The following is a 13,377-nucleotide window of genomic DNA, read 5'->3' on the forward strand; positions in this document are numbered from 1 at the left end:
CTGTGCTATATACTACTTGGGCAGTGTGATATACTGCGGGGGCTGTGTGATATACTGCGGGGGCTGTGTGATACTGCGGGGGCTGTGTGATATACTGCGGGGGCTGATATACTGCGGGGGCTGTGTGATATACTGCGGGGGCTGTGTGATATACTGTGGGGACTGTGATATACTGCGGGGGCTGTGTGATATACTGCGGGGCTGTGATATACTGCGGGGGCTGTGTAATATACTGCGGGGGCTGTGCTATATACTACATGGGCAGTGTGATATACTGCGGGGGCTGTGTGATATACTGCGGGGGCTGTGTGATATACTGCGGGGGCTGTGTGATATACTGCGGGGGCTGTGTGATATACTGCGGGGGCTGTGTGATATACTGCGTGAGCTTTGTAATATACTGCGGGGGCTGTGATATATACTATGTGGGCTGTGTTATATACACTGTGTTCCAAATTATTATGCACAAAGAGTTTAGGAGTGATAAGGTTAGAATTTTTTTGTTTGTCATTTAAACTCATTGATGGTGATGTGTGTCAGGGCTCTTTATATCACTGAAAGCAATTGCAGATACCTGTGCAAATTAGTTTGGCAGGTGTGTCCAAATAAAGGCAAGACAACTTAAGAAGGCTGTTCCACATTATTAAGCAGCCTACATTTTTGGCCAAAATGGGAAAGAAAAAGGATGTGTCGGCTGCTGAAAAGCAACAAATTGTGGAGTATTTAGGTCAAGGCATGACTACAATCAACATTGCCAAGACACTTCATCGTGATCATCGCACAATCAAGAAGTATGTAGCTGATTCCCAGCACACACGTGTGCGTGCTGATAAGGAAAAATTGAGGACCCTTTCCAACAGGCAATTGCTTAAGGTTAAAAGAGCAGCTGCAAAAATGCCTGGTCATAGCAGCAGACAAGTTTTTAAAGCTGCTGGTGCCTCCAACGTCCCCAGAACAACAAGATGCAGGGTCCTTCAGAGGTGCGTAAGCCATCCTGTCGACCACCTCTATCCACTGCACACAAGCAGAAACAGCTCCAGTGGGCCAAACGATACATGAAGACTGACTTCCAAACTGTTTTGTTCACCGATGAGTGCCGTGCAACGCTCGATGGTCAAGATGGATGGAGTGGAGGATGGCTGGTTGATGGACACCCCATGAAAACACGGCTAAGGCACCAACAAGGAGGAGGTGGAGTAATGTTTTGGGCTGGAATCATGGGGAGAGAGATTGTCGGCCCCTTTATGATCCCTGAAGGGGTAAAGATGAACTCCATAATCTATGTGGAGTTTCTAAAAACACTTCCTGCCATGGTTCAAGAGGAAGAACCGTGCTTTCCGCAGCAAGATCATGTTCATGCATGATAATGCACCGTCTCATGCTGCAAAAAACACATCTGCATCTCTGGCTGCTATGGGCATAAAAGAGGACAAACTTATGGTGTGGCCACCATCTTCCCCTGACCTCAACCCCATTGAGAACCTCTGGAGCATCATCAAAAAGAGTGTCTATGATGGCGGGAGGCAGTTCACATCTAAGCAACAGCTCTGGGAAGGTATTCTGTCCACATGCAAAACAATTGAAGCAGAAACCATCCAAAAACTGACAAATTCAATGGACGAGAGAGTTCAGAAGCTTCTTTTGAACAAGGGGTCCTATGTGCAAATGTAACATCACCTAGAATAAAGTTTTCACTTGAAAACTGTTTGATTTCATTTTGTAATAAGCTGATAATGCTTATAACTTCACAATTGACCATTTTTTTGCTCAAAATAAAATAAAAAAGGTTGAAAACTCTGCTGTGCATAATAATTTGGAACATGCATTTTGAGTGTTTATTTTTTTTAAAAAAGATACTGTTTTCATAGGCAGTTTGTTCCAAAACATTGCAATTATACTAGAATAGTAGATGACTGGAAAATAACAATGACTGCAATTCAGATAGGTAATTTAGAGAAAATATGAGGAAATATTATTTGCATAATAATTTGGAACACAGTGTACTGCGTGGGCTATTCTATATACTACATGGGGGCTGTGTGATATACTGCGGGGGCTGTGATATACTGCGGGGGGGTGATATACTGCGGGGGCTGTGTGATATACTGCGGGGGCTGTGTGATATACTGCGGGGGCTGTGTGATATACTGCGGGGGCTGTGCTATATACTACGTGGGCTGTGTTATATACTGCATGGGCTGTGCTATATACTACATGGGCAGTCTTATATACTACGTGGGCTGTGTGATATACTGCGGGGGCTGTGCTATATACTACATGGGCAGTGTTATATACTGCGTGGCCTGTGTTATATACTACGTTGCCTGTGTTATATACTGTGTGGCTACTATATACTGCGTGGGCTGTGTTATATAGTACGTGGGCTGTGTTATATACTATTTGGGCTGTGTTATATACTGCATGGCCTGTATTAACGCATCGGGTATTCTAGTGTATGTATGTATGTATGTATATTGCAACCACATAGTATATAGCACAGGCCATGTAGTATTTGCTATATACTACATAGCTCCTATATACTACGTGGCCTGTGCTATATACTATGTGGCTGCTATATACATACATACATATTCTAGAATACCCGATGCGTTAGAATCGGGCCACCATCTAGTACTCAATAACCAGCAAGCCTATGCAGACAGCTGTGGGCTGACATTAATAACTTAGGAAAGGACCATGAATATTGCCCATGAATATTATTTTTCTTCTTTTCCAGGGAACATCGGCATCAGTGGATTAGGCGTTAAGGTGGGTATTACAGTTTTTCATTTTCTGTCTTTTACAGGTGACATGGGTTTCAATGGATTAGGCGAAAAGGTGAGTATACCTATGCTTTTTTATTTTTATTTCAAATAAAGAAGTCTTTCATTATTTCATTTAAAGGATTTTATTCTGTCTGTGTCTTTTACAATCTAACTACGGGGTTAGTAATGGGGGGGTCTTATAGACGCTTCTCCATTAGTAACCTGTGGATTTGATGTCATCAGTGCCACAAATATTACACCATGCACCAAAAGAAAGTGGGAAGAGCCACTCAAAGTGCCAGAATAAGCGCATCTAATTGATGCCGCTTTTCTGGAGCAGCTGCGGGCTGCTAATTTTAGGCTGGGGGCAATATTTATGGCTCCTTAACAGTCTGAGAATAGCAGGCCACAGCTGTTTTCTTTACCTTGGCTGGTTGTCAAAAATGTAGGGGACCCCATGCCATTTTTCATTATTTATTCAAACAAATGGTGTGTTACTCCTCTATTCTTGGTAACCAGCCATGATAAAGCTGAAAGCTGAGGGATGCAGCCCGCACCTGTCAGTTTTGCCTGCTCTGTTATCAAAAATAGAAGAGACCTCATGTCATTTAAAAATAGCACAGGAGCCGTCTGATGAATACTCCCATCAGCAGTGCCTTCTCTCAGTGTCGTCAGCGATAGGCATAGGCTGATATGAGTAGTACTCTCTTATCAGCTGATTCCTGTGAGTTGCGGTCACTTTTTTACCACTGGTCACAGCTGCTAGCTCATGCTGTCATGTGACAGCATGGCAAACACCTGATGTTTGGGCCACTAATTCATCTGAACCGTTCTGGTGCCCGAACCAAACTTTTTTTAGATGTTCGGCTGAACCTGCCAGACCCGAACATCCACAGGTTCATCCATCACTAGTTATGAGTTTGTGTTTAGCTAAGACTTTTGGAGCTCTTTCATACATCCCAAACTCCACCTAGGATCACCCTAATCTTGCCTAGAAATGCTCCACAGCTGGGCACAACCAAGCGGAGATCTTTAAATTGACAGTCCTGCCTACTTTATAAATGTTAACTATTGTAATTTCCTACATTTGCAATAACCCAAACATAACAAATTTGCTTTGTGGAAATACAGATATAGACCCAAATTTATCAAAACTATCATCATAAACATAAAAACTATCATTGTTGCGCAGACGTAGTTTGCTACGTCTGAGTGTCTGCCTCCGTAGGCGAACACTACCGAATATTATGCATGTCAAAGCACATATTCACTTTGTCTGCATCATTACAGTCTATGGCCCCATACTTCCGGACCCCGTTTTGCTTGGGATTACAGACGTATGCCCGGCAGGGTCACAGAACGCAATGTGAAAGCACACTAAGAAATTACCTGATTAGTCACCGCAGTAGCTATTTTAAATATATGCTAGCTTGTTGTAACCCCAACATACCGTGTAGCACTTTCTCTCAATATTAGTTGTAACCATATTGTAATGTGCTAAAAAATTATTAGGATCTGTGGCAACTGCAATTGGGTGCAGAAATTAGATGCATAAATAAGCACAGTCCATGTTTTTTTTTTGCCTAAGCCTATGTAAGTATACAACCCCTGGCAAAAATTATGGAATCACCGGCCTTGGAGGATGTTCATTCAGTTGTTTAATTTTGTAGAAAAAAAGCAGATCACAGACATGGCACAAAACTAAAGTAATTTCAAATAACAACTTTCTGGCTTTAAGAAACACTAAAAGAAATCAAGAACAAACAATGTGGTAGTCAGTAATGGTTACTTTTTTTTAACCAAGCATAGGGAAAAAATTATGGAATCACTCAATTCTGAGGAAAAAATTATGGAATCACCCTGTAAAATTTCATACCCAAAAATAACACCTGCATCAAATTAGATCTGCTCGTTAGTCTGCATCTAAAAAGGAGTGATCACACCTTGGAGAGCTTTTGTACCCAGTGGACTGACATGAATCATGGCTCCAACATGAGAGATGTCAATTGAAACAAAGGAGATGATTATCAAACTCTTAAAAGAGGGTAAATCATCACACAATGTTGCAAAAGATGTTGGTTGTTCACAGTCAGCTGTGTCTAACATCTGGACCAAATACAAACAACATGGGAAGGTTGGTAAAGGCAAACATACTGGTAGACAAAGGAAGACATCAAAGCATCAAGACCGGAAAGCAATATGTCTCCAAAACAGGAAATGCACAACAAAACAAATGAGGAACGAATGGGTTGATGCTGGAGTCAAACCGCCTAAAGGAAATGGGATTTACATACAGAAAAGCTAAACAAAAGCCATCATTAACACCTAAACAGAAAAAAAACAAGGTTACAATGGGCTAAGGAAAAGCAATCCTGGACTGTGGATGACTGGATGAAAGTCATATTCAGTGATGAATCGCAAATCTGCATTGGGCAAGGTGATGATGCTGGACCTTTGTTTAGTGCTATTCCAATGAGATTTATAAAGATGACTGCCTGAAGAGAACATGCAAATTTCCACAGCCATTGATGATATGAGGCTGCACGTCAGGTAAAGGCACTGGGGAGATGGCTGTCATTACATCTTCAATAAATGCACAAGTTTATGTTGATATTTTGAACACTTTTCTTATCCAATCAATTGAAAGGATGTTTTGGGATGATGAAATCATTTTTCAAGATGATAATGCATCCTGCTATAGAGCAAAAACTGTGAAAAAATGTTAGGAGTCGAGATCCCGCCTCAACACAGGGGGAATCTCAAGCCATCTCCACTGTGGTCTCCCATCCTTCTCCAGCCGCAGTGGAGCCTGCTCAGCGGAGACGTCGGTCCCAGCATCTTGGTCAGTCTGACTCTGTCCAAAGGGTTACTGCTGCTTTTCCAGCTTCTGCCATTAAAGCCAGTACTGGGCAGCGGCGAGCAGACGCTTCTGGGACTAAGTCCTGCTTTTCTCTTTCTGAGCATGCCCAGAGTAAGATCTCTCAGTGGAGATCGAGGGTCACATGTTCAGATACTGCAGCTAAATCCATTGGTCCTCCAGGAAGGTCCTGAAGGTGCTCAGGCTCTGTATCAGCCTCTCATTGGTCCTTCTAGGAAGGTCCTGTTCTTGCTGCAGCTATTTAAGGTTCTCATGACCCCACGGCCATGCGCTAGTATTGAATCAGTTTTGTGCATGCGCCAGTGTGGTCACATTTATGTGTGTGTTCAGGGACTCGGCTGAAATAAGCCCCTAGAATGCCGGCACCTCCGGCGAGGAGATTGTGTGTGTGGATCTAGGGCCCCGGCTGAAATAAGCCCCTAGAATACCGGCTTCTCCGGTGAGGAGATTGTATGTGTGTGTGACCACAGACTGCCTTCAGCTCGGCAGTTAGCTGTGAACTCCTGTGGCGTTAACAGGGCACAGCGTCTTGTTTCCGTGCGACTCTGTGAAGTAACAGAGGTCGCTTAAACCGCCATATAGTGCCGTCATTTGCTAGCAGCAGGTTCCTCCTGCATGGTGGACCCCGGGCTGCGAACGCCCCAATAATAACATCTATATTTACTCGGTGCGTTCCGCTAGCCCTAACAAAACATTCCTTGAAAAAAGACACATAAGGTCAATGTCATGGCCTGCAAATAGTCCGGATCTCAATCCAATTGAAAATCTTTGGTGGAAGTTGAAGAAAATGGTCCATGACAAGGCCCCAACCTGCAAAGCTAATCTGGCAACAGCAATTAGAGAAAGTTGGAGCCAGATTGATGAAGAGTACTGTTTGACACTAATTAAGTCCATGCCTCAGAGACTGCAAGCTGTTATAAAAGCCAGAGGTGGTGCAACAAAATACTAGTGATGTTTTGAAGTGTTTTTTTGTTTGTTTGCTTTTCATGATTCCATAATTTTTTCCTCAGAATTGAGTGATTCCATAATTTTTCCCCTATGCTTGGTTAAAAAAAGTAACCATTACTGACTACCACATTGTTTGTTCTTGATTTCTTTTAGTGTTTCTTAAAGCCAGAAAGTTGCCATTTGAAATGACTTTAGTTTTGTGCCATGTCTGTGATCTGCTTTTTTTCTACAAAATTAAACAACTGAATGAACATCCTCCAAGGCCGGTGATTCCATAATGTTTGCCAGGGGTTGTATATATGTATACATAGTGTATTGTGGGTGCAGTTATACATTTGCTGATCATTGTCTCCCACGGTTTCTAGTGCCACTCTAGTCACCTTCTAGATCACCTGACTTCTATTTAAAGGGAACCTGTCACCCCCCTCAGGCGTTTGTAACTGAAAGAGCCACCTTGTGCAGCACAAATGCTGCATTCTGACAAGGTGGCTCTTTTAGTTATGATGCCTGCACATGCTAAAATAAACATTTATAAAATGTGCCCCCTCATTCCGAGAAATGTTCCCGGAGGTGGGTCTTTCCCCCCTAATCAGACGCAGCACAGCCGTCACTCCGGACCTGTGCGCGCCGGGCGCCGCCTCCTCTTGCTGCATTATCATCCCCGGCGCCTGCGCATTAAGTTTTTTTTTCCGGGCGTGCGCAGTTGCGCTGCCCTTCGTACTTACAGCGCAGGCGCTGAGGACGATAATGCAGCAAGAGGAGGCGGCGCCCAGCGCTCACAGGTCCGGAGTGACGGCTGTGCTGCGTCTGATTAGGAGGGAAAGACCCGCCTCCAGGAACATTTCACATATGAGGGGGCACATTTTATAAATGTTTATTTCAGCGTGTGCAGGCATCATAACTAAAAGAGCCACCTTGTCAGAATGCAGCATTTGTGCTGCCCAAGGTGGCTCTTTTAGTTACAAACGCCTGAGGGGGGTGACAGGTTCCCTTTAAACTTGCCAGATCATACAGGGGTCTATGTCTGAGCTAGAAGTCACATTTAGAATGTAAATCTCTATAGCATTAGAGTGAGGCTCCATAGATGTATACCATAAAAGTGACTTTCAGCTTAATCATAGACCCCTGTGTGATCCAGTAAGTCAGATTCAGAATAGAAGTCACTTGATGCAGAAGAGGACAGTTCTAGAAACCAGGGAAGGCTGCAATCTGTGAATATATTGCTGCACATTACATATACATTTACACTGGTTTAGACAAAAAAAAGGTATCATGGGATTGTGTCTGTAAATGTGGATGTTTCTGCAATCATACTCATGGATTTCTGCAAATCTTCAGATGAATAAAACAGTAAAGGGAATCTGTCAGTAGGATCAACTCTCCTAAGCCGTCTATATGGGCATGTAGGTCATAGGAAGCTGAATACATAATTTCTTGATATCTGCAATTTGATGTGTTATTACAGAAAAATCCATGTTTTTCTTATGTGTAAATAAACTCTTCCAGGCTATGGGGAGGATGTTACCTGGAAGATAACTCTGCCTCCAGAGATTATGTTAAATAAAATGGGGAGTTACCAGTATGAGACAAGATAATAACACGGAAAGGAGAAATTAAATTTGTCTTTTTGCAAACAGGAAAGAAATATATCTGGGTTCCGTGTTAGCCAGTTCTTTGCCTGATGAAGAGACCTGTGTAGTCTCAAAAGCTTGCAATTTGTTACCATCTTTTCAGTTAGACATTAAAAGGTATCAACCACTGAGGACTCTCAATTCTAAATATTTTTCTTTTTGCAAACACATTTTTTACTGCTTTCTGAGCTCTGCTGAAAGTAACCTGCAGATGTGTCAGGTATAATCACACACAGCTCTGCAGCTGAGATTAGGAGTGAGATTAGGAAAGCAGAGAGCAGTCATTACATATCACACTAGTAGCACAGGGAACCATTACACATGACACTGGTAACTCCCCCTTCATGTAAAACAAGCTCTGGAGGCAGAGCTATCTTCCAGGCACCATCCCCCCAAAGGCTGGAAGAGGTCATCTATGTAAAGTGATAAAAGATTATTTCTCAACAACAAGGCATCTGATTTGAGGCGTACAGACAGGAGTTTTTTCAGCATTCTATAAACTCTATGCACATATTAATAGTTTAGATAAGTCAAAGGCAGTAACATGGTGACAGATTCCCTTTAATTTTTTTTGCAACAAATCTGCCACATGAGATCACATTCTTGTTTTGGGTTTGAAATAGAAAGAAAACCAGATAAGCAAATACAATCCAGTAATGTAGGAGTTTATGTGTTTCTCTGTGGACATTTTAGAGTTTTTTTGTTTTCTGTATGCATGTGTTATAACTCAAAGACCTTTAAATTGTTAAGAATTTTATTAAGGTGATCTACAGAATACTTATACACAGGCTTGTGCTCAAGCGCAGCAAAAAGAAGTCCAGTTGCAACTCTTGATGTTATATACTTATAGTAAAATGATTAACTATAGGGTATGGTATCTTACCATGTATTCTGATGTGAAGATGTCACTTTTAAAATTACACGTTCTCGCTCCTTATTTCCCTGTGCTGATGATTATAAGAGTTCTGTTTTTTTCTACCATCTGCTCTGTACATCTGGACTCAGATTTGCAATTTGGTGTTCTTTCCAATTTCATCTGTGGCCACCACATTTTCTGTGAATACTGTAGAATCTTAGGAAATCCAATGGGAAATCAACAGAATGATTCTTGTCATACAATGTGAAAATGTGACATTTTCTTCAAACCAATTACCAGAATTTCTCAATCTTTTAAAATGCCACCTATTTTTACATAAATGATCTACATGATAGTTATATGGGTTGTAATTAGTGATGAGCGAATATACTCGTTGCTCGGGTGATCTCCGAGTATCTGTTAGTGTTCTGAGATTTAGTTTTCCTTGCCGCAGCTAGATGATTTGCGACTACTAGACAGCTTGATTACATGTGGGGATTCCCTAGGAACTAGGCAACCCCCACATGTACTCAGCCTGGCTAATAGCTGTAAATCAAGTAGCTGAATCAACAAAAACTAAATCTCCGAACATTAACAAATACTCGGAGATCACCCGAGCAACGGGTATATTCGCTCATCACTAGTTGTAATATTTAGAATGTAATTTATTATGTTTAGTAATGTATGGATATAAAATCTAGATACTATTATGATTATCCCTGTATAAAAGTGAAATCTGTTGGATACCCTGATCACTGAAGTCCATATATACATTGATATTTGAGAAGCATCACTGGGCAAAATAACAGCTTTCACAAGGCACTGGATGTGTAAAAAATAACTCATTATCTCTCCTACTGGTACCCACCTGGACCCAGCGCAGGCTTCTCTGTGAGCGGAGGCTGCACAGGAAGTGGAGAAGTCCCTATTCAACCAGCTGTCAGATCATAATTGGATGCAGCAGTCAGGTGACTTGACCATTTTGACTTTCAAAATCTTTGAAAATTTTGTTTTGATGTGCTGCTGAAAATCACCTGACTACTGTAGCCAATCAGGTTACAGCAGTCCAAAACTGGTTAAACAGTGACATCTCCACTTCCTGTGCAGGCTCATCTAAGGAGAGGCCTGCTCTATATTTAGGTGGGTACCAGTAGGTAAGTATTAATGAGCTTTTACTTTTCCAGCACAACCCACTTAAGGTATATGGAAAGTGAAAAGCATCACATCAAAAATGGCCATAGTAATACCTGGTCACAATGACTGTAAACTGCAGGCTGCAGCAGGCCCCAATGATAAAAGGCTGAGCTAAGAAAAAATTAGGAGAAAAAAGACAGCACAATAGGGTTTTATCTGAGGGAGATGAGGATGTTAAATAAGGTTATGCTGATTTAGTTGGGTATACATAACATTTCCATAACTTATAAATCCAGCTGCTGCAGGTCCAACGGGTCATCAGACCAAGAACACATAGATAAGGAGGATTTGTGGATAATCTGGGCTACTGGAATCATATATAATAGATCCAAGTCCAGAAAGAAAGTATTTACGTTTTTTTAATTCAGTCAATGCATTTCGAAGTGCTACAGACTTATTCGTCAGGAGTCAGGACATGTAAACTATCCTGTTTTTCCTGTCCTGATGAAGAAGTCTGTAGCACTTTGAAATGCATTGACTGAATAAAGAAAAAGAAAAAATTCAAAAACTTTCTGTCTGAACTTGGATATATGTGATACCAACAGCGCAGATTATCCGCAAAGTCTATATTATTTTTATAAAATATTGGACACCTGTCATGTCCCCAAATGCTATTATCCTTTAGTTAGTCTGAAGGTTAATAGCATTACTATGTTGTCCAACAAACTTACTGAAAGTGCGGCTACTTGAAGAAAATAAAATGTACTCCTCCAGGAAGCTGTCGGTTTTCAGCTCTAGAAGATTGCACAGAGCGGCTACAGTGACCGCTTAGTACACTGTGGGTGGCTTCTTTAAGCACACCCTGGCACTTTGATTGACAGTGCTCTCTCTACAACTGTGTTGCAGGGTGAGCTGTTAATGAAAGTGCCAAAGTGTGCTTAAAGAGCCCGCCTACACTGTACTAAGCGGTCACTGTAGCCGCTCAGGACACATCTCTATGACTGGAAGCCGGTGGCGCCCAGGAGGACTAAAGTTTATTTTCTTCTGGTAACCGCATTTTCAGTAAGCGGACAGACAGCATTGTAATGCTACTAAACTGCAGATTAACCTCATATCTGCAGGTTAATAGCATTTGGGGACATGTCAGATTTCCTTTAAGAATAGATTGAAATATTGTTTTTATGGGGTTGTTTAAATTGTATTTTATTATTTTTACATTTTTATTTTTTTATTCTTTATTCTTTACATGATGGTGGTTGCCATCTTGCCTCACCTCCTGCTAAAAACATATAGTATAGTTGAGCTGATCGGCTCGCGGGACTCTGGTTCATCAGCTAGGCGAGTAGTCTCTGGCTGCTGAATGGGAGGCTATTATTATTATTATTATTATTTATTGTTATAGCGCCATTTATTCCATGGCGCTTTACGTGGGAGGGAAGGCTTGTGAATATCTTACTTTCTGGGATCCCCAGAACTGCTGTTGATTAACAGGCTGGTGCGAAGTCATCTCTGAGTCACGCCGCAATGATGACATCACACCAGACCGGCTAATCAAGAGCCAATTCGGGGATCCCAGATGGTAAGTCATTAGTCAGTCTACTGTACAGCAGCCAGTAACTACTGACCTGGCCATGTGTCAGAGTCCCGCAAATCTTTCTGCCCATCTGTCCCATTTTGTAGTAACCTAGAGTGTTGTGGATTCTGTTTTTGGGCTCCCTCTGGTGGTTACAACTGGTACTGGGTGACCTTGGTGGGTTGCGGTCTCTGGTTTCCACCTGTCCATCAGTGGCTGGGTGTTTCCTATTTAACCTGGCTTTCCTGTCATTCCCTTGCCGGCTATCAATGTATCAGTGTGTGTCTCTGTTACCTGCTCCTAGGCCTTCAAGACAAGCTAAGTCTGTATTTCCCTGTTTCATGATTGCTTTCATGTTTTTTAGTCCAGCTTGCAGATTTGTAATTCTCTGCTGCTGGTTGCTCTAGTGGGCTGAAATTACCACTCATGTACCATGAGTTGGCACATGAGTTCAAGTAATTTCAGGATGGTATTTTGAAGGGTTTTTCAGCTGACCGCGCAGTTCACCTTTTGTATCCTCTGCTATCTAGCTTAAGCGGGCCTCATTTTGCTGAATCTGTTTTCATAACTACGTTTGTGCCTTCCTCTCATTTCACCGTCATTATATGTGGGAGGCTGCTATCTCTGTGGGAATATTTCTCTGGAGGCAAGTGAGGTCTGTTATTCTTCTGATAGGGGAAGCTAGATCTCCGGCTGGCGCGAGACGTCTAGGGGCCCCCCAGGAACGTCCCCCGGCTACTGTTAGTTGAGTGTTGAGGTTCAGGATCGCGGTCAGCTCAGGTTCCATCACCCTAGAGCTCGTCCTGTTTTTGCCCGTGTTACGTTGACAAATTCCCTGCCATTGGGAAACATGACACTAGAGATGTTCATTGATTTCATTAAGCGAGTTTTCTAGGTATGCTTTGTGATCTATGTAGAGAGGGGAGAAGTGACAGTTGGACAACTATCCAGGAGGTGAAGGAATCACATATCTATTTTTGAATGCATTCCATTTATTTATTTATTAAATAAATGTTAAAATGATGGGTATTCTTCAAAATAAAACCTTGATTGAAACAATAATATGCACATGATGCATCTGACTATACAATGGAAATTTCTAGTGACTACAGTATTTGGGATGAGCTTCTGGAGTAATCTGTAACTTGGGCACAGTGTCTGTTCATGCGGTATACAGTTGTCATTTTTCATGAAATACTTGCCTAGTATTGGATATACTGAGTCCGACAAGTTGAATCTTCAATGCCTCAGATAGTGTTTACATAGATGTGTAACTTCAGTTGCCATCAGATGTAGCCTTTCTGGTCACCAAAGAAAAAAACGTGACAGATGACATGACATCAAAATCTGTTGTTTCAGGCAACAAATATCACTATTTAATGGCAAAGTTTAAACTAAATACTCTGACAGTATATGAGATACCATAGAACCATATTTTTTAATTTTTGTCATTTTATTTGTAGAGATCAAAAATTGCTGTTTTTGATAAAATGTGGACATATATGAAAAGTGCAGAGCCATCTGTCTTTGTAAAGACCACAGCAGAAGGAGTAGCTCGGGTACGGAAGTCCAAAGGAAAATATGCCTACTTG

The 13,377-nt window shown here is 41.8% G+C and overlaps 1 protein-coding gene across 4 annotated transcripts in view; it reads left to right on the forward strand.

The window, feature by feature from the left end:
- GRIA2 (glutamate ionotropic receptor AMPA type subunit 2) overlaps positions 1-13,377 on the forward strand; it is a 351,551-nt gene that overhangs the window by 312,020 nt on the left and 26,154 nt on the right. For all 4 annotated transcript variants that reach the window (XR_013219998.1, XM_077279404.1, XM_077279402.1 and 1 more), the window contains exon 13: positions 13,249-13,377. This exon is cut by the window's right edge and continues 119 nt beyond it. Coding sequence is in view for 3 of the 4 variants with exons in the window: in XM_077279404.1 (XP_077135519.1) it covers positions 13,249-13,377 (129 nt within the window). In the remaining variant the exon portion in view is untranslated. The remainder of the gene's footprint in view (positions 1-13,248) is intronic.

Source organism: Ranitomeya variabilis, chromosome 1 (assembly GCF_051348905.1).
Source record: "Ranitomeya variabilis isolate aRanVar5 chromosome 1, aRanVar5.hap1, whole genome shotgun sequence".
NCBI classification, from domain to species: domain Eukaryota; kingdom Metazoa; phylum Chordata; class Amphibia; order Anura; family Dendrobatidae; genus Ranitomeya; species Ranitomeya variabilis.